The sequence below is a fragment of the Acomys russatus genome, chromosome 23, assembly GCF_903995435.1.
Source record: "Acomys russatus chromosome 23, mAcoRus1.1, whole genome shotgun sequence".
Classification (NCBI taxonomy): domain Eukaryota; kingdom Metazoa; phylum Chordata; class Mammalia; order Rodentia; family Muridae; genus Acomys; species Acomys russatus.
The window spans coordinates 53,445,438-53,471,937 of record NC_067159.1 but is presented as its reverse complement, the minus strand read 5'-3'; the positions used below and the strand labels follow the sequence as shown (position 1 = coordinate 53,471,937).

The 26,500-nt window shown below is 46.9% G+C and overlaps 1 protein-coding gene across 2 annotated transcripts in view; it reads left to right on the top strand.

The window, feature by feature from the left end:
• The window catches only part of St6galnac5 (ST6 N-acetylgalactosaminide alpha-2,6-sialyltransferase 5), a 145,141-nt gene extending 120,635 nt beyond the window's left edge, over positions 1 to 24,506 (top strand). For both annotated transcript variants that reach the window (XM_051165489.1, XM_051165490.1), the window contains 3 exons: positions 4,992 to 5,401; positions 11,666 to 11,773; positions 23,976 to 24,506. In XM_051165489.1, the coding sequence (XP_051021446.1) occupies positions 4,992 to 5,401; positions 11,666 to 11,773; positions 23,976 to 24,207 (750 nt within the window). In that variant the 3' untranslated portion in view covers positions 24,208 to 24,506. The remainder of the gene's footprint in view (positions 1 to 4,991; positions 5,402 to 11,665; positions 11,774 to 23,975) is intronic.
• The last annotated feature ends 1,994 nt before the right edge of the window (positions 24,507 to 26,500 follow it).

The following is a 26,500-nucleotide window of genomic DNA, read 5'->3' as shown; positions in this document are numbered from 1 at the left end:
CAACCCTAACCAGACAACCTGACGCACTGCATCAGTCACTGAGGAACCTTTAGTCAGTTCTGAGAATCTTCCTTCTCCACTGTCAAGCCTCCATCAGCCCTTAGAAGTCCTTTTGAACATGAACTCTGGGGCCCCATATTTGACCACTTCCCCATGGTGGGGAGGCCCGGTGGTACTCAGAGAAAGAATAAGCAGGCTACCAAGATAAGACTTCATAGCCTGTGACTGTGTATAGTGGGGGAAGAGGTCCATCTCAGTCATAGACTAGGGGAGGGGAATAGGGTGAAAGTGGGAAGGAGGGAGGAACCAGGAGGATACAAGTGATGGGATAACAATTGAGATGTAATCTGAATAAATTAATTAAAAAATTAATTAAGAAAAGAAGTCCTTTTAAATTTTTGTAGTCGTATTATTACGGAACAGACTGAAGATCTGCTGTAAGAGTGTAAGCGTGTAACACTTATAAAGGTTTGCATTAATGACGATCACACAGAAAACCTTTGTTAAGAATTTGTGTAGATCTGGTAATTGGCAAATTTTTATGTTTCTAAATATTCTTAGAGAAGAGTTCCATTTAAGAATGTTTACTTAACCCAGCACTCGGGAGGCAGAGGCAGGCGGATCGCTGTGAGTTCGAGGCCAGCTTGGTCTACAAAGTGAGTCCAGGATGGCCAAGGCTACACAGAGAAACCCTGTCTCGAAAAACCAAAAAAAAAAAAAAAAAAAAAAAGAATGTTTACTTATAGGACCAAAATGCAAATAAAAACTTTCAAACATTTTAAAATTTGTATTTAAAAAAAAAAAGTCCCATTTCTCTGGCACTGCCCCACCTCACCCCTATCCCCTACCCCACTCCCCCCATTCCCACCCCCATCCCACTCCCACCCCCATCTCCCATCCCACCGCCCCATCCTACCGCCCCATCCCAGCCTGCTGATGTCCTCTTTGTTCAATAGTTCCAGTTAGTCACCAACTGCGACTGGTAACTTCCTCCTTCTAAAAGACCCTCTTCTGCTGGTTTCCACGGCACAATCCCTTGCTGACTGTACCCCTGCCCTTCTGGCTTTTCCGGGCAAGCTCCACAGTCCCTTATTTTGGGTCCCAGGGCCCTTGTGCACTTCCTGTGGATCCTTAGTTGTCCTGAAGGCACCCTTCCCCGGGCTCAAGCTCCTTGAGATGGAATAACATTGTGTTCTATCTCTACGTAAAATGATGCTGTGTTGCCCATTAGCTGTAGATGGCGCCTTGGGAGGTGGGGTCTAGCTGGGGGAGGTGGAGTTCCTGAGGGTTACAGCCCAGCCCGCTTCCTGATTGGCCCAGATTGGAACAAGCTGCTGCCTCGCTCCACTGCCACATCTTAGTGACAAAGTAACGTCACTGAATAAACCGCATTGAGTTGTGCATAATTCTTGTAAAAATGGAACCGCATAACAAGCAATGTTTACCCCATAAGTCTACACAGAGGTTTTGTCAGTCTACTTCCTCTAGGCCCCCAAAATTGGGTGAGCTGGACAGGAGTGTGGCTCTTCCTCAAGAAAAAATTACCCTCGTGGACTTGGGGTCCTGAGTGCGTGGGTTCGGCTCTGAATGGTCCTCACAGGAAGTAGGGTACTGGCTATCATTTTACCATATCCGTCCATGTCAGAGTCCTAAGAGTTGGAACACTTGGGACTAAGAAATAGATGACTGGGTTTGGGGGGGGCGGCAAGTGGAGGGAGGGGCCCCGGGAAGTGAACGAAGCTAATACCTCATGGCATGCTAGCTGCTGGCCCATCCTGTCGGCTCCAGAGCCAGCTTTCCTACCTTCCTAGCCCAACTCTCCTTTCTTAACTGTATGGTCTTGGGTAAAATTACTTCATTTTTTTTTAATCCTTCAAACTTGTAATTTGTAAAGTAGCAACAATAATACTTTACAGGATTATTTGAAAGATAAACATGACTTCACAGTAAGCGCAGAGCTATTCCCAACGCATGCAGAACATTCAATAAGTTGCTACTTGAGCACTCTTGTTTGTTTTGAGACAGGGTTTCTTTATGTAGCCTCGGCTGTCCTGGAATCACTCTGTAGACCAGGCTGGCCTCGAACGCATGGAGATTAAAGGCATGCACCACCACCACCTGGCTTGACCACTCTTTTTAATACCCCCAGCCTTGCAGTGGCCTAACTAATCCCCATCAGGTTCCAGCTCAGTCCTCCACAAACCCTGCCAGACCTTGATGTATTTCTTCACCGACAGTCCCTCACCAAGGTGACAAGCTTTGGAGAGCTCGGTCTCCCTCTTTTTTGTGTCTGAGTGCCCAACTCCGTGCACTAGTTTGCTTTCTTTTGCTATGTTAAAACATACAGAGATATATACATACAAGTAACCTTGTATGGACTGAGTTGCATCCATTTAGGAATACACACACACACACACACACACACACACACACACACACACACTTTATGTAAAAGAGGCCATGAGTTTGAAAAAGAGCAAGGAGGCACATATGGGAAGACTTGGATGGAGAGGAGAGAAGAGTAAAATAATATATCATCATCTCAAAACAACAACAGCAACAACTTACAACCAACTCAACAGGGCTTACTTGACTTACAGGCCACACTCCAAGGGAAGCCAGGACAGGAGCCGGGGCCGAAATACAGAGTCAGGAAGTGAAGTAGAGACCTGAAGGACCGATGATCGGCCAGCTTCTGTAGATAACCCAAGACCACGTGGCCGGGAGAGGCACCGCCCACAGTGGAGTAGGCACCCTCATTAGTGTGCAATCACGAAAATGCCCCACAGACATGCCCTAGGGCCAATCTGATGGAGGCATCTCCTCAGCTGTGTTCCCCGTCTTCCCTGATGTGTCAAGTTGACAAGGACAGCCATCGCACTCAGCTAGTGTCACCCAAGAATGAGCAAATATTGCCACTCACGGTGAGAACTGAGAGTGGTCCAGTCTCTGATCTCCCAAGCCCACGTGTCAGTCATTAGCTCAAAGGGCTCAGTCCTGAGTTCCTGGGAACTTACCAGATGCTCCATATTAAGTGATAATTGTTTTGGAAACACAGTTTCCCTAGCTGGGCTGACACTGGCTGTGTCGACATGCTGACCTCAGAATCTCAGAGCTGCTACACCTGCCTCTATTTCAAAGTCCTTACAGGAGTGCACCACCACTTAAGTGATGGACTTGAGAGCACGTCTCATTTACTGGCTAATTCTTCTGCAGAGTCCCATGCCACCGCTGGGCTCAGCTACATGCAATGACTATTTTCACAGGTCAGATAGCACTAATTTCAATGACTTATTCAAAACTACCCATGTTTTAGGGTTCACACCCCCCTCCCTTCCGCCAAGGTAGAAAGGGCTGTTTTCCTCTGCTAGAGTTGGAGAAACCAAGGCTTGTGGAGGTCGGTGGCTTAGAGAGATGCTGCAGTCAAAGCTGGACCCACCCTGCATTGAGAGGAGGTCATGGGGAGTGCTCAGTCAGGCCATGAGGGCGCACCCCTGGTTCAGAGAACTCTCACAGTAAATACAAGGCTGAGTGTTTCAGAGATAAGATGGATCCATTTCCTGAGACCAGGGAGCCAGATGCCTGATTCACAGTTGAGAGAAAGGGCTCCAGGGACATCACTGTCCTTCAGAGTGTTTTGTTTTTGTTTTTTTCAAAGATTTATGTATTTATTATATATACAATGTTTTACCTGAATGTACACCTGCACACCAGAAGAGGGCACCAGATTTCATTATAGATGGTTGTGGGCCACCATGCAGTTGCTGGGAATTGAACTCAGGACCTTTGGAAGAGCAAGCAGTGCTCTTAACCTTTGAGCCATCTCTCCAGCCCTTTCAGAGTGTTTTGTAAGGGTTGGCCTGTGGCTCAGTTGGCACAGTGCTTTCTGAGAATGCATGAAGGCCTTGGTTTAATCTCCAGCACTGCTCAAACTGTGTGGTGGAGTGCCCCTGAGATCCCAGCACTTGGAGGTGGAGGCAGGAGGATCAGGAGTTCAAAGTATCTCTTGGCTACATAGTGAATTTGAGGTCATCGGGGCTAAGTCAAACCCTGTCTCAAAACAAAACATTCCAGTTGTCGTTTTTTGTTTGTTTGTTTGTTTGTTTTTTATCTTTTGAGCTTCCTGGCTTTGGCCTCAGGTTCTAATCTCAGTATCTTCTTAGGACAAGGAAGAGATATTTCCCATTAAACATAAACAGAAGATGTTGAATTTGTTAGCTCGTAGGTGTTTGTTGGCTCAGGGTGCTGAACACGTTGACGGCATTGTCCCCTGTTGGCTTTCCAGGCAGGGCATCATGGGGACATGTTTTCAGGAAGGAGCCAGGGCACTCCAGTTCCAGGCTCTGAGGCAGTGAGCTTGAGGCTTTCTTTACGTCAATGAACATGGGCTACTGCAGTTTCTGCCATACCCTACGCCTTAAAATCAGAAAAGGAGTCTTATTGCTTCATTCAAAAATCACACACACAAAAAAAAAATCACAGCATTGAATCTGCTCATGCACGTCTTGAATGGCTTTTGTTGAGGGTCAGCACACATCGCCAGCATCCAAGCGCCTTGACAAATGCTTAGCCTTTCAATAAGACACATACAAGCTCCAAAGCCAGAGTCACAGCAATCCGCAGAAGAGACTTTGCTTTGACTCTGGACCAGCTTTGGATTCAGAAAGACCTTGTGTTGAAAGTACGCCCTCATGACTGCCCATCACTGAGCTAGCTAGACATGACAGCAGTGTCCACCTTGCTGGCTTCCCGTGCCCACACAGGTAAGGCCTAGGCAGTGACAGACAGGCCAACACCAGCCCCTTCTCCTTAGTCTAACAGCCTCTGTCTGCACTGCAGAGGAAAAAACAAGGCTTCATGCACTTGCACAGGTTGGCTGGTAAGGGTAAAAGGAGGGAGGAGACACCCTTATCTGAAGGCAGGGGTGTGACTTGATACCAAGGGAGGTAAATTCTGCCTGACACTATCTTTCTCCTTTCCTTGACTTGCAGCCCTTGAAAATGCATTGCAAAGACTGCGCCCTGGTGACCAGCTCAGGGCATCTGTTGCGTAGTCAGCAGGGCCCCCAGATTGACCGGACAGAGTGTGTTATCCGCATGAATGACGCCCCCACCCGAGGCTATGGGCTCGATGTGGGCAACCGCACGAGCCTGCGGGTCATCGCGCATTCCAGCATCCAGAGGATTCTCCGCAACCGCCATGACCTGCTCAACGTGAGCCAGGGCACCGTATTCATCTTCTGGGGCCCGAGCAGCTACATGCGGCGGGATGGCAAGGGCCAGGTGTACAACAACTTGCAGCTGCTCAGCCAGGTGCTGCCACGGCTGAAGGCCTTCATGATCACGCGCCACAAGATGCTGCACTTTGATGAGCTCTTCAAGCAGGAGACTGGCAAAGACAGGTACCAGGCGCAGGCCAACTCGGAGGGTCCGTTGTGAGCTTCGTAGCTCGCATCACCAACACCAATGCGGCTGACATGCTGGGTCGCCCTGGTAACAGAGTGCTCAAGCTGAGTGTACCAGGCAAAGTGACAGGGAGCACAGCGACCATTGCTGGAGCTTTTAGAAAACAGGGCTAAATGGTGACTTGGCCTACATTACGAAAAAGTGGGACACAGGAGCTTCAGTTTTAGAAGAAGGGTGTAAGGCAATGGCTCAGTTGACTAAGCGCTTGCTGCGCTAGGATGAGGAACTGTGTTACTCTTGGCTCCCATGAGGGAAAGTGAGCGTGGTGGTGCACACTTAGACACAGTGCTAGGGAAACAGACAGGCTGATGCCCGGGGCTTGCTGTCAGGAAGCCCTGCCTACTTGATGAATTCCAGACCAGGGAGAGGCACTGTCTCAAAACACACACACACACACACACACACACACACACACACACACACTCACACACAATCCAGGGAAATTATTTTTCCCTTTCAAAGACACATCCAGTCATGCAGTCAACTGGTGTTCACTGAAAACCTACTACTTGCTCAGCACTGCACCTTGCATCTGCCTCTGGGGACAGTCAAAAGCCTCCAAACACATAGCCTTAGCCCCTCACCAAGTGGTGATGGGAAGAAAATGGAGCTGTACCTTGTATGGCAGGAGACACACAGTAGTCTAGGGAGATGGTTTCCAAGGTGCGCACTATGACTAGCTGGAGAGCTGGAGAGACTGCTCAGTGGTCCAGAGCACCGGCTGCTCTTGCAGAGGACCGGGGTTCAGTTTCCAACATCCACACAGTGGCTTACAGCCATCTGTAACTCCAGTCTGAGGGGATCTGACGCTCTTTTCTGGCTCTTTGGGCTCCAGGTATGCATGCGGTGTGCACACATGCCTGTAAGCAAAGCACACATGCACATTAAACATCTTTAGAGACTTGATAATAGTGCATGAAGTCGGTGTTTCAGGCCGCCTCGACTTAAGTGTTCTACATAAGTGATGACATCTGTCTGAGAATACGTCCAAATACCACGTCAGGACATTTCAGGGGCACACGATGACAATGGTGGATGCACACATATGTGGATGGCCCAATAGATGGTGATTTTTGAGATACAGAAGTGTTCTACATTTAGTGGTGATCATTGTATCTGTGGATACACTAAAATTCATTCAATTGCATACTTTAAAAGTGAAATGAAAACCAGACACATATATGGCCACATCTGAATGTCCTTATAGTCCTGATGTCAAATGTGTTTCTCACTGTAATCTGTGCTTTTGTGAAAACTTAGGGTGATCAAAAGACTTTCTCAAAAAAAAAAAGTGTGTGTGTGTGTGTGTGTGTGTATGCTTCAGGCCCAGGGCAGTATTTCTACAAGTATGGAAAGATCTGGGCGGGGAGAGAAGTCTCCCCAAGGGACCACAGGACCAGGGCGAGAACATGCAGGGGAGCCGCAGAAAGGCCCCCTGAGGATGCATCCAGAACATCGGGGCAAGTGGCACATGATAAGGGCAAAGGGCAGAAGAGTCGCAAGCTGGACAGAGGCAGGGAGTGAGGAGTGCAGACACTGACGTACTGAGGGACACCTCACATAGGCGGCTGGACACACAGCTCTGGGCTGGAACTTCAGCCATCCACCTAGAGATGCAGTGCCGTCACTTCCCTGAGAAAAAGGGACAGGGACAGCCAATCATCTCTGTGGGCTCCCCCTAGTTCTAAAACACATACTGTTATAATTTCTGCTTGCTCAGCGGCCTAAAACCCTTCTTATAAAAACTGTTGCTCAGTCAGTTTTTCATCTTAAATCTAAAGAGATTTGTTAAGTAAAATAAAGACAGAAAGCACTGAATCCATTATTTGGCCAGCTTAGGATCACATGATGGAAAACAAAGTCCAAGATTCCCAAACTCTTTGGACAAAAGACTTATATTTTTTAAACCTCAGGAACTTTACAGCGGTGTTTCAGGGCTGGACCTATCAATAAGTGGATCTGTGTAAGAGAGCATTAGTGCTGTCCATACTTGCAGCCTCCTTCCTGGCAAGACACAACAGACCTGTGTCTACCACAGGCCAGACCCATGGCTAGCTTAACAGGTCTACAGCTTGACCAGGAGAGCTACAGTTAGGTTAACACGCCTGTGAAGGGTCCATCAGACCCATGGCTAGCATTTATGGCTAGCTACCAGACCCAAGGCTAGCCCAGAGGCCCTATAGTATCTAGCAAAGTCCAGAGCCGTGGCTAACCTCATCAGCCTCTAAGCCACCCATGGATTACATGGATGCTCCTGATTAAAGATCCGAGCTGATACAAATTCCCATCCTGGTGGCCCCATGACACAGCAACAGCAGAGACCTCGCTGCATGTTAACAAGCTTTTCCACCAAGAACCCATTTTATAAGAAATGGACAAGCAAGGAAATATTTACAACTAAATGTTGCTGCTTAGAAAATTCAAAATAAGATGAAGTTGTCTCTGTCACAGAAAACACATTCTCTCTCTTTTTTTCCTTAATGATTGTTCATTAAATGTAAGTCTCCCCAAAATCCTGGTCATGAAGACAACTGCACACTGCTGTGTCACTGTAAGAGATCACATGATGTGGGCAGCCTGGAGGCTTGATTGCCGCACCCTTTGGCCACTTGAGATCGCTAAGGAACAGTAGCATAGGAAAGCACAGCCTGACCGGTGCAAACCCTCTGCTCAGTGCCTCTGCCTGTGTTAGTCCCAGCTGTAAGGAGGAGCCAAGTCTCTGCAGCTGAGGTCCCAGGCCTCTTCCTGCGGATACACCTCACTTAGCACCCACATTGCCCTGCTCTGGGAGTCTCACCTATGACCTTGTAGCACACCAAGGCTTATCGATCCTTCCCCGGAAGCTTTGCACCTCTTACCTTAGGGATTTGTCTTTAAACACCTAGCATTATATTGACTCACTGTTCATATTATCTTACCTTAGGGGACTGCCATTAAAAAGCTTGCATTATATTGACCCACTGTTCTTATATGTCCTTATTCTTAAGCTGAGAAACAAAGAACCTTCCAGAAAAGATTTCCATGACTGAGACTCTGGCACATCTGGGTTAAAACTGTTCCTTCTACAGAAGCAGAGAAATCCAACAAAAGCAAGACCCTGTGTTGAAGATACATAAGGAGTTTTGTCTCTAACCAAACCAAACTTGTAACTAGGACATTCTGTGCAGGCTAATTTTTTTTTTTTTTTTTTAAAGAAATGGTCTAAATCAGTAGATTTTGATGTATAGGAAATTTTACCCTAAAAAGTGGAGATGAAAATGGCTCGTGAACAGTCTGCAATTAAGAAGCACGGCAGATGACAGAGATGGCCAAGTCATGTTCTTTGATATTAGAAAGTAACTATACTTGAAAATAACTTTATAATTGAATAAGGGCACATTAGGAAAATACGATTCAGAACCAATATTATAGTAATTACATAAAGGAAGCATAAATGAAATAACTGCAGGAAGAATATTCCGTTGAGATTATAAATGAGATTCTGGTGGAGCAGAAAGGCCTTTAATTGTAATTTAGTGTGCACTATAGCATTATCAGCTCAGTGTGTTACTTCATCATATAAAAGAATATCTGCTAATTTTCTCTAATAAGCACATGACAGCTCTTCATATTCTTTCATTACAGCTGATTAACTGTAAAAACAGTAGATATTCCTTTGTTGGAGGAAAAAAGAGTTCCGATCCTTTCAGGAACAAAGTACAAAGCAGTTGCGTTTCTATGGTGCGTGATCCCACGCCTATTATTTCAGAAGTCTGGGGAATTTTAAGTGGCACTTAAAAGAACGCCTCACTTCAGCTCCTCTGGCCCCACTTTGTATTCTTTCCACTTGTACCCACAGAGCCATCTCCCAGAGCTTACATCCTCCTGGATGGTAGGCTGTGGCTGCTGCTCTGTCCTGCGTCACAGGAAAACTTCCAGAGTTTCTGCTCCTGGGAAAGCCCTGGCTGCGCTTGGCTGGGGATGGAAAAGTGGGAGATTGGGTGGGACCGTCTGGGTCCCAGATCTCTCAGGGATCTCTGGGAACATGAGTGAGGGCTGCTGTTCTCCTGGCTCCACATTTCCTGGTCTGACGACTCCCTCAGGCTGGTCCAGGAAGAACTGCCCACTATGTTGCCACAGCAGGGGTGTCTAAATGAAGGTGCTTCCTCCTCTTCCCACCACTGCTCCTTCCTGACTCCTCTACGCCCAAAGCCTGATGAATGGATAGGCCTAGTGAGGGGCAAGGGCATGTTAATACCTACGGAAGCTGAGGGCTCCTGTTCTTTATACATATACTGCCCTAGCTATGGGCACCTCCACCCCCTCAGCAGACTCCAGCACCAGGGGTTGGCAGGGCTTTCTTCATGGGTACTAAACAGCACTGAAGGGACTGAATTATTTACCTTGTTCACTGAACCCCGCAGCCAGGAGAGAAGGGAGAGATCTCCATGTCAGCACACCCCTCTCAGACCCCTTAGTGGACGTTTTCTAATGTCCTCCTCAAATGGCCTGAGGACCAAGTGTCTCCTACCTGCTTTGTAGATAAGAGACTGTCAGACCAGCGGCAACCTGCCTCAGGTGGTCGAGCTGCCCATGACAGAAACAGGAGAGAGTCAGGCTCACCTTATCCTCAGCTGTCGGGGCTTTGACAGGCTTGGTCAGGAAGCAGTGATGCAGAGGAAAACACATTAAAGGCTTAAGAACTCAGACTCAAGCCGGGCATGGTGGCGCACACCTTTAATTATTCCAGCACTCGGGAGGCAGAGGCAGGTGGATCATTGTGAGATTGAGGCCAGCCTCGTCTACAAAACAAGTCAGGACAGCCAATGCTACACAGAGAAACCTTGTCTCGAAAAACCAAAAAAATACTCGGAATGGAAGCTGAAACCCTCCCATGTCTTGACCGAGCAAAAGGCTCCTTCAAGGTATTTTCCTATTCCAGAATAAAGGAAAACAAAAAAAAACGAACGGTTAAACAGCCTTCCTCCTCCTCAAAGCGTGGAGCTCCACAGTGCGGCCAGCAAGCCCTTTCGGCAGCTCTGCCATTCAGCTCACATACTGCTCTGAGCTGGGCAGACAGTCTGACCTTGGGGATATAAGGTGTGTGGAGCTGGCTAATGAGCCATGCCATGGCACTGAGCAAAGAAAGGCAGCAATCCCAGAAGAACTGAAATTAACACTCAGCAGTGAGGCATGGAGGCCGGTGAGTCATTCTCAGGACTCAAATTAGACCTTGCTGCGGTGGCTCCACAGGTCTCCTGAGGCCCAGAGGCCCGGTGTGGTGTTCAGCCTCCACTCAGATGTCTGCATGGACATGTTAATTAATGGCAAATGCACAGATTTACTCCCTTACACTTGTCCATTTGGGCCTTAGACATTTTCGAAGGCCCCCTCTGAATGTCCTGAGGTGGAGTAAACGCAGTTGCTCCCTTAGATGTGAGCACCCTCTGGCTCCCTTCCTCTGCCCTTTCCCAAATGCACGTGCTCCTCCTAAGACGAGACATCCAGTCACGACACTGGTGCTCTTACTGTGCCTGGGGACAGCCACTCGCCTATGGGTGGATGGATGGACAGACAGATACCTATATACATACATGATATGGGTGGATAGATGGATGATAGATGATAATGGGCAGATGACAGAAAGACAGACAGATTGATGATAAGTAAGGAACAGATAACAGTGACAAATATAAGATACATGTTGGATACATCCTTACACACGCAGATGATAGACAAGTAAGCGGATGAACAGATAGCTGGAGAGGGAGGTAGCGAGACCTACATTTTCCTCAAATTTATATTGTTCATTATCCAGCTTGTTTAGGGGAACTGGGAGAGTTTCTAGCCAAGTATTCTAATTAATAACAAATTGCCACAAGGATATTGTCATCTTACAGTTGAGTTATGGCAGCACACACCTAGACATTCAAACAGTTATCATTATCTTTAATGACGCACAAATCCCTTAAGCATCAACAACAGTTATGATTGCACTATGAGAGATTTCAGTTCAGCAAAATTCTAGTGTTTATCAAATGGGAGACAGAGAGAGAGAGAGAGAGAGAGAGAGAGAGAGAGAGAGAGAGAGCGCATGTGTGTACGCACGTGTTGGGGTTGGAGTCTTTTTTATAGTCAGCCATTCTCCAGAAAGGATGCAGCATGGTTTAGACCTTGGGGGTCCTTGACCAGAGTGCAGACTTCGCCGTTGTCCCTTCCAGGAAGATCTCCAACACTTGGCTGAGCACTGGCTGGTTCACCATGACAATCGCTCTGGAGCTGTGCGACAGGATCGATGTTTACGGCATGGTGCCCCCAGACTTCTGCAGGTAGGATTGATTCCGTGAGCGTGCTCCATCAGCAGAGCTGTGCAGGCCTTAGATATAATCTGATTCTGAACATCAGCCTCAAAATATGCCAGTCAGCGCACCTTCTCAGAGCAGTTCATTAGCATGTCCCAAGCCCTGGTTCTCCAGACACCAAGCAGCATTTAATTATGCGATATAAAATATTGAAAGTTTTTGTTTGTACTCCTGGAGAATTAATCCATCATGTGAGCTTCATTTATTCTCTGAATGTTTATCAGCAGCAGTGATGCAGTAATTGGCACAGTATTAATGATGTGCAGGCATTAAGAAACACGAGCTTCCTTTTCTCTGGGAAGAAACACAGTAATTCCTAGGTGAATTCATGAGGGGACTGCTCAGATGGAGAGACGTGATTTCTGAAATTAAAATATTGCTCCGAGTCTCTTTCTCCTACCACATTCTGGCCTTGGTTCTCATTGCTAGAGCCGACAGCACAGGCCCGGTTATTTGGCTCTGTCACTTTAAGAGCAGTGTGCACACATTGCTGTGCCCAGGCAAAGTGTGTGTGCTGTGTATCCGCAAGAGGCTCTGAGCACCATCCAAGGGCTGGGCGTGAGGAAGGCTTGAAAACACAGGTGCAGCATGAGCACTGCAGCCAATCGATTCTGAAAGCGCCTTGATTTTCAGCAATGCCCACGGCCTCCTCACGATTTCACCCCTAATCTTCAAGTGGCCAAACCTGTGGCAGGAGTTATTTACATCTTGCTGGCTAAAATGTGTGAGTGCCTATCCTTTCACACATTTCAAACCTAATGGTGCCTCAAAGGTCACCAGTCGCCAGGCACAAATTATGCTTTGAACATATACAGCAAGAATGAGGAGTGTGAGAAAGGACTTCATCTGTCAGTCACCTGGGCGCTGCTGGAACTGAAGGCCACGCGCTGGGGAGCTTGGGCATCCAGAGGCTGAACAATCGAAGGAGGAGGGGCCGTGGTGGGTGCCAGCCAGGGCATAACATAGTAGGAGGGTTAATCTCAGCCAGGTTGACCCAAGAGACTGAGGTACATCTCTGAGTGTGTCTGGGGGTGTTTCCTTGTGAGGTCTGATGAGGAGGCAGTACAGTCCCATAGGCTGCAATTCAGGTAGATAAAAGGAAGTCTCGGGGGTCCGAGTGTGCTTTCTCTCTGCTTCCTGACGCCCAGGACATGAGCTGTCCTTCTCTGACACACCCTCCATACCATGATGGCTGAACCTTCTGTATCCAGGAGCTGAAATAAGTCTTCCCCCGTTTAAGTTGTTTCAGTCAGGTGCTGTGGGCATGGTGACACAAAACCAGATAAGATACATTGTGACAAGGTGTAGACTAGGGACAGAAACTGGCTTTTGTAAAAGACCCCCCCGCCCTTCAAGACCATCCATGCATCCACAAACCCATTATTCTATTGTGAAGTACAGAGCCCTTATAACCAGACGGCCTCTTCCCCCCGCCCCCCCGCCCTTCCCCAGACAGGCTTTCTCCGTGTAGCCTTGACTATCCTGGACTCACTTTGTAGACCATGCTGGCCTCGAACTCACAGCGATCCGCCTGCCTCTGCCTCCCGAATGTCAGACAGCCTCTTTTAAAGGGCCTACCTGGTTTTCCCTCTTGCTTTCTAAAAGAGGGTACAGGGCCTTCCTTTGTAGCCCACACTGGTCTCAACCCCACCATCCTCCTGCTTGACCTCCTGAATGCTGGCATTATAGTTGTGCTCCCCCATGCCTGGCCAGTCTCCCCCTTGTCCCTTAAACATGAGGATTAAATTCCAAGGCCACACCTACTGCCACTGTGTCACTGTGTGACCCAGCACAATGGGATTCCTGTTGCTATGTAAGACTCAGTCACAGAAGAGAAAGAAAAGCACAGAGAAAGCTGGCACATAAAGGTATCCCACACAGGTCCGAGCCCAGCATGGATGAGCCTAAAGCCGCATGATCACGTGACCTCAGTTCTCTGTCTCAGCCTCCTCATCTGTGAATGTGTTGATTATAGAACCCACCGCAGAGTGAGGTGGGTGGGTTAAGTAAGCTAATGCAGGCGAGGTGTTTGGAACAGTGCATTGTACGTAGCAAGCACAAGGCATGTTAGACTGGGTCCTTACCCAGTCCCAGATCGCTTACGTCACTGGCATTGTTCCCTTGTTTAACAACTAAGGTAGAAGAAGTAGGTAGAATGACATAAAAAAAAAAAAAAGCGAGCTGCCTCCTCCAGTCAACATTCTAACAAAAGATATGCAATGTGCTGCCGTCAAAGCTGATGGCTATGGAGCAGATATAATTATGTAATATTGCCATTAGGATGCCAGGAAGAAAAAAAGCATGAATAAATTGAAATGTTAATGGCTTCGAGTGTTCAAGGAAATATTCCATTTATTATGGAAAACATATGAAAGCCGAGTTAACCTGTCATTTCTCTTATTTGCAGTTAGTTCCTCACAACTTCATATACGGTAGGGTGGAGGCGATCTGTGGAATGATGCTAACAAGGAAATTAGAATGATGTCAACATGCCATATGTTGCCTCCAGCTCTGGGCTTCTCAGCTGCCACTGAAAAGGTTCAGCAGTTGCCCACCCAAGATGCTGCTAAGGTTATACCTCACAAAGTGAGATGCCAGGAGCCACTAGAGGGAAGGCTTGGGACTCCTGGGGACATCTTCTCTAAGAAGTCATGGCTGCTCAGGGAAGGGTAGGAAGGTGTCTGTAAGCTTCTCATTGCTGAGGCAAAATATCCATCTTCAACAGCCTAAGGAAGGAAGGTTTATCTCAGCTCACAGTGAGAAGGTACAGTTCACACCAGCCGGGGCAGAGAAGTCACTGTGGAGTAGCCCCAGGCATCTGGTCACATTGTGTCCCATCAGGAAGCAGGGGAGCCCCTCCCCCACCCCCAGGCATCTGGTCACATTGTGTCCCATCAGGAAGCAGAGGTGGAGGAGCCCCTCCCCACCCCCAGGCATCTGGTCACATTGTGTCCCATCAGGAAGCAGAGGTGGAGGAGCCCCTCCCCCACCCCCAGGCATCTGGTCACACTGTGTCCAGTCAGGATGCAGGTGCTCAGTTCACTCCTTTTCTTGCAGTTCAAGAACCCAACCCAGAGTGTGTGTGTTCCAACACAATTAAAGTCTCAAAATTCCCTCCTAGATGTTCTGGGAGGTTTGCCTCCTAGTCATTCTAGACCCTGTGAAGTTAATAATCGACATTAACATTAATGACCACAGACAGAAGACAAAGAGAGACACAGGCTCGTACCTACACTCACCCCTTATTTCCAAGCTGTGTTGACTGAACTACAAGGAGGCAGTTTCCACCTATGTACGTGACTTTGAGCCTGGTTTCCCCATCTGTAAAGTGGATAAAAATAAAAACAAACTGTCTGCGGAGCGTATGAAGAGATAGTGAGTACTGTGCTCACTCTGCATATAGTGGCAAGATGACTACAGCATGTCACTAATCGTACTGATAAGATTATAATGTAAGATACACAAAGTAGCTACTATTCTCCCGTGTTGTTTTGCAGTTACCTTGAAGTGGGAGATTCTAAGAATAGGACTTGGCTCTGTCATATCAGACAACTACAACAAGCCTTGCCCATGTCAAACCACCAGTGACCATGGAGCCATCACTCACCACGAAACTATTAAATGCACTTTCTATAATCTTTATCTAAGTAACAAATGTCTTTTGACAATAATACTCTCCTCAGAAAATGAAGAACAGGCCTGTTAGTTTGTTCCTCTCCAACAGGACAACGCGGCCCTCGGCTCCACTTTGAAAGCAGCTGAGTGGAAGTAGGGACTCCAACACCGTACCTACACCCTAAGCTGTAGGAGTCAAGACATATGCTATCACAGGGGCCAGTAAGGGTTTGGCGTGGTTTCTGTGCTGACGGCCCTGAGCTGGTTGAGTGTCCCAGAAAGTGACCTCTGTACGGGCAGTTTTGTATGATTCCATGTTTGGAGCCCTAGGCACAGGCAGTGGGTACACAAACTGCCCTTCACACAGCAGGTCCTTTTAAAGATCAGGGAGGTGGCTCTCCTTCACTGTCTCTTTAATGGTCAAAAAAAAAAAAAAAAAAAAAAAAAAAAAAGTTGTCTATGGATAAAACAAACCATTTCTGCCTGTAAGAGAGTTGTGACCTTGAGAAAGTTATTTGACCTTCACGGGTCCTTGGTGACCTTGGTCAGGCTACACAGTGACTATACCTCAGAACCTCTGCTCTCAGGTCTATAAAATAATAGTGGCATCGGCACAGGTCTTGAAAGTTTTTGATGAGCCCGCTAGGCTGAAAATAGGGGATCTATCATGGGCACACTCTGTAAAGATGCCCCAAGGGGCAGAGGGCAGCTGGGCCCTGGAGAGGAAGGACAGACGTGGTCTTCAGGATGAGGTGGGTCTCTCCTGCCACGTGGGGACTAACTATCACAAGGCAACCTTTGGAGCACCAGCCGTTCTTCGGCTTTTCCAGGTTTCCCAGCTTCTCAGCGTGGCACCAGACTTCAGCAGCTGCTCACGTTCACAAATCGGTACCTTCAAAAGAAGCCTCTCTTTGCGTTAATCATGGAGACCTTGTTCATTTCATAACCCATGTGGGGAGCTGGGGAGGTGATGGAAGATGAATGAGTCAGGCACTGACTTCAGTTCCCTGAGTCCCCCTTGATCAGAGTTTAGTCACAAAGGTCAGGAGTTAGGAGGGCGGTGCCTTTAGGGGAAAATGCTCACTCCTTTTATCAGAGCATCTGTCCCCCTGAGCTTTTCTGAGAGACCCATCCTTGGTTTTCAATTGAATTTAGGGGAGGCTTTGCATTCCTGGGTAAGGATGCTTGCTCCCCATGTGACTGAGGACAGACCCTCCCATTCCTGTGTGTCACTGGGCCTTTGCAACCAGAGAGCTCCTAGCAAATAAGAGCTTTGATGGTCTCTCAGCTCTGAGCCACAATCCTGCTGCTTTCTAGTCTAAATAGTGTCTGTGGGCTTTCAGGAGGGTGTAATTGTCACTTCCTTGTTGTCAGGAAAACTAACGCAGAGTGACAAAGGATTGCACTGACTCCCATAGTTAGAAGAGCAGCCAGCATGGTTGTGGCTCTGTGAGTGGGTCAGCACCCTTCAGCAGTGTCATGGGTGGGTATGACAGGGGGTTTGAGGCGGGGATTAAGTTCTTTGAGAGGAAAACAGCTGAGCATCCCATGAATCCCTAAGAGCCATATGTAAAGTGTACTCAGTGTAAATCAGTTCCCTGACAGGAGACTTCCTCTTGGGGGATTACAGTTTGATTTGCAGGCTCGCTGGGTGGTGAGGGATGCACATTGCTCTTTCAGAGGAGCTGAGTGTGGTTCCCAGCACCCACGTTAGGTGGCTCACACCCTCCTGTAACTCCAGCTCTGGGCGCCAACACCTCAGGCCTCTGTGGGCACCGTGACACACAAGGCACATATTCTGACACACATACACTTTAACAAACCTAGGGAACAAAAGGATTTGATCCAAAACCTTCATTGCAAATCAAATAAAAGGGTATGAGCGAGTGGAAGGCATAAACGAGCAAACGCTAAGCTCCTACTCTGTTTGGTTGTCAGTGGGGGGCCAGCATTGGACCCAAGAGAGGAGCTGCCATGCCAGCCCCCACCCTTCCTCCCTCACTGAACTTCATACCCATCAGTGTTCAGAAAACTGGAGAGAATTAATGGTGTGCTGCCCCCGTGACAGCATCAAAATGTATTATAGTAGATATGGTGGGCCCTTAAATCATGCCCTCTCCAGATAGGGAGCCAAATTCATTCTTGGAATGGACTATAAATTGCAGGAAAGCTGTTATCATTGCTTTCTAAACTAAGTTATGGTGAGTATTCTTAATCTCGTTTTCCTTTGTAAATTATTTGCGATAATAATAGGGCAAGCATTTAAATTCTACCTAATAGTCTTATTTCCAGTCATACTTTGCACATTACCAAGTTTACAAGTCTCGGTTAGCCGTCGTTTCTTATTAATTAGAGGAGTAATGATTCAGAGTGATCGCTGTCATGGAACTAAATTAATGTCTCATCCATAATGTGAAGGACATCTCAAAGGTGTCGTGAGTGGCGGAGAGTTGGTTCTGCTGGAATTATTAGCTAGTGAACATTGATAAAGCTGCCATCAGCGGTGCCAGGGACAGCTCCTACTTGGCACTCACAGCGGACAGGGGTAGAGCGGTGACAGCACCTGTGTGGGACACTCACAGAGGGCAGGGGTAGAGCGGTGACAGCACCTGTGTGGGACACTCACAGAGGGCAGGGGTAGAGCAGTGACAGCACTCGTGTGGCTAACGTTCTCTGAAGCACAGGACTAGACTGTGCTCCTTCCTGGCAGCTCCTTTGCCACCGTTTGGCTAACTCTTCCCTGAAACAGGCTGATTCCATGACCTGCTGGTTCTTAGGGGCGGGTCTTTCTGAAGCACTATGGTGCTGTCTGGGAGTGAGGGTGGAGGCTCCGGAGAGCACTGTGGCTCAATCTCCCATGAAGGAGAAGCGGCTGGACTCTGGTGCTCCACAGTCCCCAGACACAGTGATAGTGCCACAGGCTTCTGAGGTAAGGAGCTAATTTCTTGCTAGAGACTCCTCAGAAAAGAAGTCCTGGTGAGAGCTCCCTGTGCCTCAGTGGGTCCCTCCCACAGGAGAGGCAAGGCTGCTTGTGACAGGCCAATGGCAGAGTAACTCAGGTACATAGCCCACTGTAAATTCCACTCCGTTCTTCAAATATTTCCTGAGTATCAGACACGCTGGCTACTATACCAAACACAGAAGCATGTCCAGGGAAAGACACACAGCATTCCTTATAGGGCTATTGGGAAGATTAAATATGCTAGTATATGGAGGTTGGTGATGCCTCTGGACTGACATGGTCAAGTCTGGCAACTTGGGTGGTCCCTGAGCATATCTGTGTGCCTAAATCCAGGCACTGAATCCATTTGCGGGCCACACACTTATCTGTTCACTGGAAGCTTCAATATTACCTGAGAGAGCTGATAAAGATGGAAAGAGAGCATGTAAATTAGGAGCTGAGGCACTCGCAGTGTCAGTCCTCACAGGATGAGGTGGACAGCCAGCCAGTGTCCCCATGGGCTGAGGTGGACAGCCCAGCCAGTGTCCCCGTGGCCTGAGGTGGACAGCCCAGGCAGTAAAGAACTTACCTAGTAAGCACAAGGATCTGTGTTGGAGCCTCAGAAGCCACAGAGGAAAATTAGTCAGGTATGCCAGCACCAACTTAAAATCCCAGGACTGAGGAGGCAGAGACAGCAGGAGCCTGGGGCTTCGTGACCTACCAGCCTAGTCTATTTAGTGAGCTTCAGGCCCAGGAGAGATCCTGTACCAAAAATAACATGGAAGACACCAGAACATCAGGTGCATTAGTCCTCTGAGCCTGCAAAACATGGCTGCACTTGTGTGAGCATGAACATACACACCTAGACAGACAGACAGATAGGCAGACACACACACACACACACACACACACACACACACACACACACACACACGTCTTCTCTACACTGACTGTATGGATAGAAGTTTTTTGTTTGTTTTAAAGTACATACATAGATAATAAAATAAAACATATATGTCTAAAGTGGTTTTAGATTTGCACAGATGGATGCATAAAGAGTCCATTGCTCTTTATCTCACCATTTTGTGCTGAGATTTTGTACCCTGTAGGCTGGTTACCAAAACGGAGACATTAACGTCAGCGTGGTCCTCAGTTAAGACACGGACCTCACTGAACCCTTGTGTGGCTCTGCTAACAGCCTGCCCACCGCGCCCTTGGTCTCCTCAGATCGCTCTTGTCTTTTGCGACCTTGTCACCTTCGAAGAGCTCTGCTCTCTGCTCAGGCTCTGTGGAAGTTCCCACACATCTCATCTGTCTGGTATTTCTCTGAGATTAGACTCATGCTATTTTCCTAGGAAAGGGACCAGAGATGTGACAAGGTGAGCAACTCCTATCAAACTGTACATGACACCACTGTGCCTTTTTACTAGTGATGCTAAGGCAGGGTTCTCAGCGGGGGGGGGGGGGAATCCTAGGGACATGCGAAGGGGCAAGAAGTCTTCTGCCATGAAATCTGGTTGAAGATCGAAGCCTTGCCAGCATCTCGGAGCTGCCTCATCTAGAGAGAAGAGGGAAAACGGCTTCTTAACAACTCTCTGGGAGGTAACTTGAGAGCCACCGAAATGGGATAAGTGGCTAATTCTGGGATAATTAATTGCTGCTCTCCCTTGAGGAGCCTGCATCCATGCTTGGCTATGCCTTATTCTCTCTGTGCTCTCTTGTTGAGCACAGACCCTACTTGAGCATGTTGCTTTCTTCTGAGTGCCTCTCTCTTTCCTTTAATCCTCCTGCTGAAGTTAAAAATACCATTAATAACACCACCAATTTTACTTTCCTAAACTGGTTGTTCCTAAATCTACTTTCAGCATCACAGCCACAAATCCTGATTTGGCCTGACCTAAGGTGTCTATTAGTTACCAGGGAAACTCCTCAAGCTAGAGAGGGTGAAATGCGGATCTGTGTTTCTGTCCTTTCACTGCTGGCAATCATTGGAGTGATTGCTGCTGAATTGGCCCATTGTACAGGGACTATTTTTTCATGTGGTCATCAACACATATTGTGAGTGAGATGCATTAAGACCATGCAAATAGCATATTTCTCCCATTTCTTTCCCACCCATGGTTTGCTGGCACATCTTGCTTTCAACAGTTACTGCACTGTCCTAAGGGTGACTTTATATCTCCTCACTTTTTTTTTCCTCACTTTTTCATATTTATTAATTGGAATTCTTTCGCAATGGCATGCCACTCCTCCATTTGTTAACTATTTATTCAGCTCGTTATTGAAATCCTCACAGGACTGTAGATGTTTATTTCACCTCATGAGTTTGATTATCCAATCCTGCTGCTGTTTATTTTGATGCTCAACTTAAAGGCCACTTGAGCGGGGACTGCTCCATATGACTTAACCAGAGCCCACGGGAGCAGCGGGCTAGCGGCAAGATTTCCTCAGAGCACCTGTGTGCATTAAATGCTAATTCCTCCCTCTCCTTACCTGAGCTCTCTAAGAAGAAAGAGCAAACCAGCCCTCCTTCGGTTGTTATGCAGAACTCACTGTTGGCTTTGGGGAGTCCAGGCTGCCAGGGAGAACTTGCTGGCCCAGCCCAGCCCTTTTCTGCTTCCCTGGAGCCAGACATCCTTTTGCGTGCAGCCTTTGCATTGGGAATTCAGACATGGATGGTTTTCATGGGGAGGAAACATAGGAGGAAAGAGCGTATAGACTTCCAAAAGGCAGGTTGCAGAGGCAACACAAGGGTGAGGCAAGCAGGGGGTGGTGCTTCTGCAGCTGAGAGCAGACTTCCATCCTAGAGGCAGCTCCTACCTTGCCTCAGTTCTGCATTTCCTGTCCCAGCAAAGGGCTTGTTAATTCTCTGGACAAAGTATTAAAAGACGAAAACAATGTTCACTTCCATAAATGGCCACCTGGACAGCTCTGAAACCGTGGCACCCAAATACATAAATCTAGCCTCCCTGTAGGTGATCAATATGGAGCCCAATAAGCTTTCATTTAAAGAGATGGTCCTCTTGGATGAGGAAATTGATCCCGAGCATCCTGGAACTGACTTCCAATTACCTTCTACTCCTAGGTGCTGCATCAATCGCACGATATTTTTAGAAACCTAATTGTTTCTTTAGTAGATTGATGTCAATAAGATGCCTAAAACCTAGGTGAATCACATCTAAAACCTGAATTGATATGAAAGAAAAGGTTAACCCCTGTAATCGCATTGCAGAGTGAATTTGGCAGCCTTCCCCAAATCTTGCTCTATGAGCCTACAGAGATGGATTTCACACATGCCTACTCCTTGGTTTTTGTTTATTTATTTGAGTTACAACTTACTGCTGTTGTTGCCTTATGTTTTGATATTTGTTTCCTTTAGACAAAGTCACACTCAATAACCCAGGCTAGCCCAGAACTCATGGTGATTCTCCTGCTTCAGCCTCTTAAAGTGCTGGGATGACAAGCATGATTTATCCTGAAAGTTCTTCCATCTTTCCATTTGATGTTTATAAGGAGTGGACATGATTGTTCTGTATTAGGAATGCTTTCCTCTCAAGCTTTACCTGATTTCCAGTCCGGGGTAGGCAGAAATGCAAGAAGACTGACAGGGTAGGTGAGCAGCCCGTGATCTGAGACAGACTCATTAGAGATCCGAAGGATGAGCTCAGCATAGCATGCGGGCGGCCATGACAAAAATAAATCTCTCTTCCTGGAACAACTTTAGCTTAAGAGGAGAAAGTGCCAGGGGTTTACTGTTGTCAGACCCACAGGCTTGACACCTTTCCTGATAAAAGACTTCGATCTCTGACCCTGGGAAGGCTGCTACTTTAAAACTCATTTGAGTATTGATCTCTTCCAAAGAGAAAGAATAGAAGAGTTGCCAGCAGGAGGAACATCTTGGGGACAGCAGCTCCTAGAGGAGGCCCCGAGGCATCAGCTTTGAAAGGCAAGATGCTCAGCATCTTGGGCCTTTGTGAGTCTCTAGCAGGAGTGTCCAAACCCTTGGCCTTGTGCCATGACATTGTGGCCTACACACGTGTTAGGCTGCATTCATAGCTATCTTGGGATACATATGGCAGCAGACCAGACATGCCTCATGGCTCAAAACAGTGAAGGTTGTTGGATGAAAGCCTTGATGGAGCTTATTGTCCACTGTTCAAGCCCAGAACAAACAGGAACACCATTCTAGAGTGGAGTCTAGCCTGATGTCAGAGCACATTTGGGGTCCCCTCCCCTACATATGATAGAACTAGGTCTACCACTCTGGAGAAGTTGATCGAGTATTTTTATCTGAGGCATAAATGGGGGATATAGTTAAAAATCCCAGGATTGTCAGTCTTCCACAAGGGACTGGAGAGTTGCGAGTTTCTACAACAATGGGAATAAAACACTGGCTGTCCACTCTCTTTCTTCCTTTTTACCTCATGAAATCACACTTAGAATCATTGGAGAAGAAAATGTCTGTAGAGGCATGGTGTTCAGTTGCTCCCTCCAAGGACAGAAATTCAAACACTGTTTATTGCCTCTGTACTAGGCACAGTCCCAGAAATGAGATAAATCCCTGCCCTCTGGCAGACATTAAGTAGGAAAACAACAGCAGTGTCAAGGAGATTAATGTTGTAAGGAAGCTGACAGGTGGGATAGAGGGGCAGGAGGGAGGGACCACCTTCAAGAACTGTCATGTTCCTGTTCTGTTGCTGTGATGAGACACCATGACCAAAGCCACTTATGACAGCAAACCTTTAATTGGGGCTTGCTCACAGCTTCGGAGGCTAGTCTGGATCATCACGGTGGATAGACATGGTGCTGGAGCAGTAGCTAAGAGCTCACATCCTGATCCACAAACTGGAAGCAGTGAGAGAAAACCGGGCCTGTTATGGGCTTTAGCCACCACCCCCCGCCCCAAGTAAACCACTTTCTCCAACAAGGTCATACCTCCTAATCCTTCCCAAACAGTCTACCAAACCGAAATATATGAGCCCAAGTACCACAAGAGGATCTGATTGTAATCTGGAGCAGGAAGACTCCAGATGGGTGGTCATCCTGAAGGGCAAAGCCTCTGAGGAAGGGTCAAGGCTGACAACAGCTGACAATCAGAAAGTTCCAGGTGGCTGAAACAGAGTGAGAAAGGTTGCAGGGCCTTAGGGCAGGACTCCAGAGAGGACCCATGCCTCACCGTGGTAGGCCCCGAGGGAACAGAGAGCTGCATCAAGGAAGTGGGGAGAAACAAACAATAAACAACAACAACGGTTTCGTTTTGCTTTTGTTTCCAAAACTCTCGGGCTTTTGGAAGTGTAGTACCGTGTGGCAACTAGAAGAAAGGGCGTGGCTATGCAGATATTGCACCTAGAACCTGGGACCTGAACCCTGACAGCGCACACCTAAACTCTCTGTGTGATGCTGCACTCAATGTTACGGCCCCAAACCTTGTTTATGTTGCTTCAGTCCCAGAAAAACCATCTGCTGAAGCTCTTTTGATGAGAAAATATGATTTGTGTTTATTGGCTTTTTACAATGACAATGAAAAAGCACATTTTATGCTGTGTGTGGTTTGGGTGTTTGTGTTGTTTTGCTCTATTCTCCTTTAACACTTGCCCCCCTTTCCTCCCACAGGGACCCCCAGCACCCTTCGGTACCTTATCATTACTATGAGCCTTCTGGACCCGATGAATGTACAATGTACCTCTCTCATGAGCGAGGACGCAAGGGCAGTCACCACCGTTTTATTACAGAGAAAAGGGTGTTTAAGAACTGGGCACGGACATTCAACATTCACTTTTTTCAACCAGACTGGAAACCAGAATCGCCTGCTGTGAATCATGCTGAAGACAAGCCTGTGTTCTGAGGGCTGACCATGCCAGAGAGTAAGGCGTGGGGTGTCCATGCCCTCTGGCTGGTAAGGAAGGACTTGACCGGTAGCCAGGGAAATGGGAACTGAAAGGTGGCTGAGAGCTGTGGCAGCCTTCAGCACCATGGACAGAACCCAAAGGCCAGAGAACATTCCAGAATGCATCCATTCTAATGAGTACTGTCTCTTTGAAAGAGACACTGAACCCTTGATTCAGTGACACTGCCGTGGCTAGGAACACTCCAGGTCTCTGGAGCTATTGCCTTTGAAACATAAACAGGAGCAGCCCAACACTTTGACTTTTCTATCAGGCTCTAGCCTAACTGACCTATAATCTTTGTCATTTGTCAGACTCTGTGATTTGTAAGAAGCCTGAAAAAAAATGGACATGTTTCTGAAGAGCACATTGCCAATGATTTTCATAAAGCAAATATCTGCCATTTATTTATTGAGAGTTTTTTAGTGTACTCTAGGCAGTATTTTTATAGATTATGATTATGTGGCAATTTATCCTTTCTGACTCTTTAATCCTGAATGGTGATGGGAATGGCCTAGAATCGGGCTGATGAGTTACTGCATTCACAATGCTCATTATTAGCTCAAAATCAGTATTTGACGTGGAAATGTGTGGCATTGTTTGAACCCCTCAGCTTCAGGCAAATTGCTCTTTCATAACAAAAACAGCTATAACACTTTCTAATGTACATAAATGTTCAAAAGAACAAAACTGAAAACAAAAATCTGTGTTATTAAAACAAAAAGATGCTAATGAGAGAAATTTAAAGTTACAATAGCTTTTTTTTTTTTTTGGGTAGCAACTGATAATGCAGGCAATTTCCCTCTTCTTTTGAATGTACCAGAAGAACTCTTTGGTTCCTCTTGCAACTAACATCATGTGAGCCTCTCTGACATATATGAGGATTAGACACTTGATGAAGTCCTAACAATAGCAGGAACTTCAAGTCAGGGTGGAGATGTCCAGGCCCTCTGGGTAGAAATCATGTTTCCTGGATCTCTGTTGTCTAACATCTATCCCTTGCTTCTCGAGAGAGAAGGAGAGAGGGAGAGGGGGAGAGAGGGAGGAATGGAGGCAGTGCCCAGAGCTGCCCTTTTGTAAGACCACAGAACCATTCTGACCCACTGGCTGCAAGTCTTAGAAGTCCTGTGAAGGGCTCTTCACTCAATTCAAACCCACAATCACACAGTATTATAGGCTTTCATTTTAAAAAGTTATATTGCTCAGAAAAATAAGAATATACTAGACTCCACTTTACATACATTTGGAAGAGCATTAGTGTCTGTGATGACACACTTGAAGGCAGCAGCTAATGTCGTGAGAGAGCAGCCATAGCTGGACCAACAGGGCGGGGCTTGTGACTAAAGGTGCTTCGCACCACCATTTCTTTCCCTTCTTCTTAATTGGTGATCATTTCCCATCCCCTTTCATTAAGCAGAGCTATTAATTATGCAGAGTAACATTGTGGAGATGCAAATGTGTTCCAAGTATTTGGTAAGTGAAAACAACGTGTTACTGTGGTATAGCTTTAGTTATTAAAGTCAGTAAAAAAAAAAAAAAAATTGAAATTGCTGTCCAAGACTTAATGGAATTCATCCTTCAAGTGTCTTCTGAGATTTTGCGGGAAAGTGAGTTTTATCAGATCTCAGCATGGCCACTGAACACAGGAAGAGGGATGTGAATAGCACATAATTGATTGACAGGTCATCGTCACAGTCCCTTGAAGAGATTATTTGTTAAAACATAAGTGGTTCCTTTGACAATTACTAGACTTAGGGGATTTTGGAAAACATAGCTGCCAGGCTATAACTCTGCCACCTGACCTTCTGTCTCAAAAGCCTGAGTATCTTTAGGTTTGTGGTGTTTTTGTTGTTGTTGTTGTTGTTTTCATTTTTTTAAGGAAAAAAAAAAAAGCCCACAAAGAATATCAAGAGAAGCTCCTAGGGTTTTTGTTTTGTTTTGTAATTTTCTCCTCTCAAATACTCAAAAGAATGAAAAGTAAGCAAATGCCCAACATTTTGGCTCTTTCACAGGAAAATATCTTAAATTCAAGTGTAGCTCTTATATTGTGACTTCACATTTCCCCCCCAAAACACGGAGTAGCTAAGTGTAAGAAGTTATCACTTGGGCCACAGTTTTAGTGCAGTGCTAAAGAAAGCGCCGGGAGCTCTGGTGACTCGTGCTGATGGACCTGGTCGTGGGCAATTGAACCCATGTCTTGCCACAATCATTCCACAGCTGCCAGACTTAATGCCATTCAACGCCATTAACCAC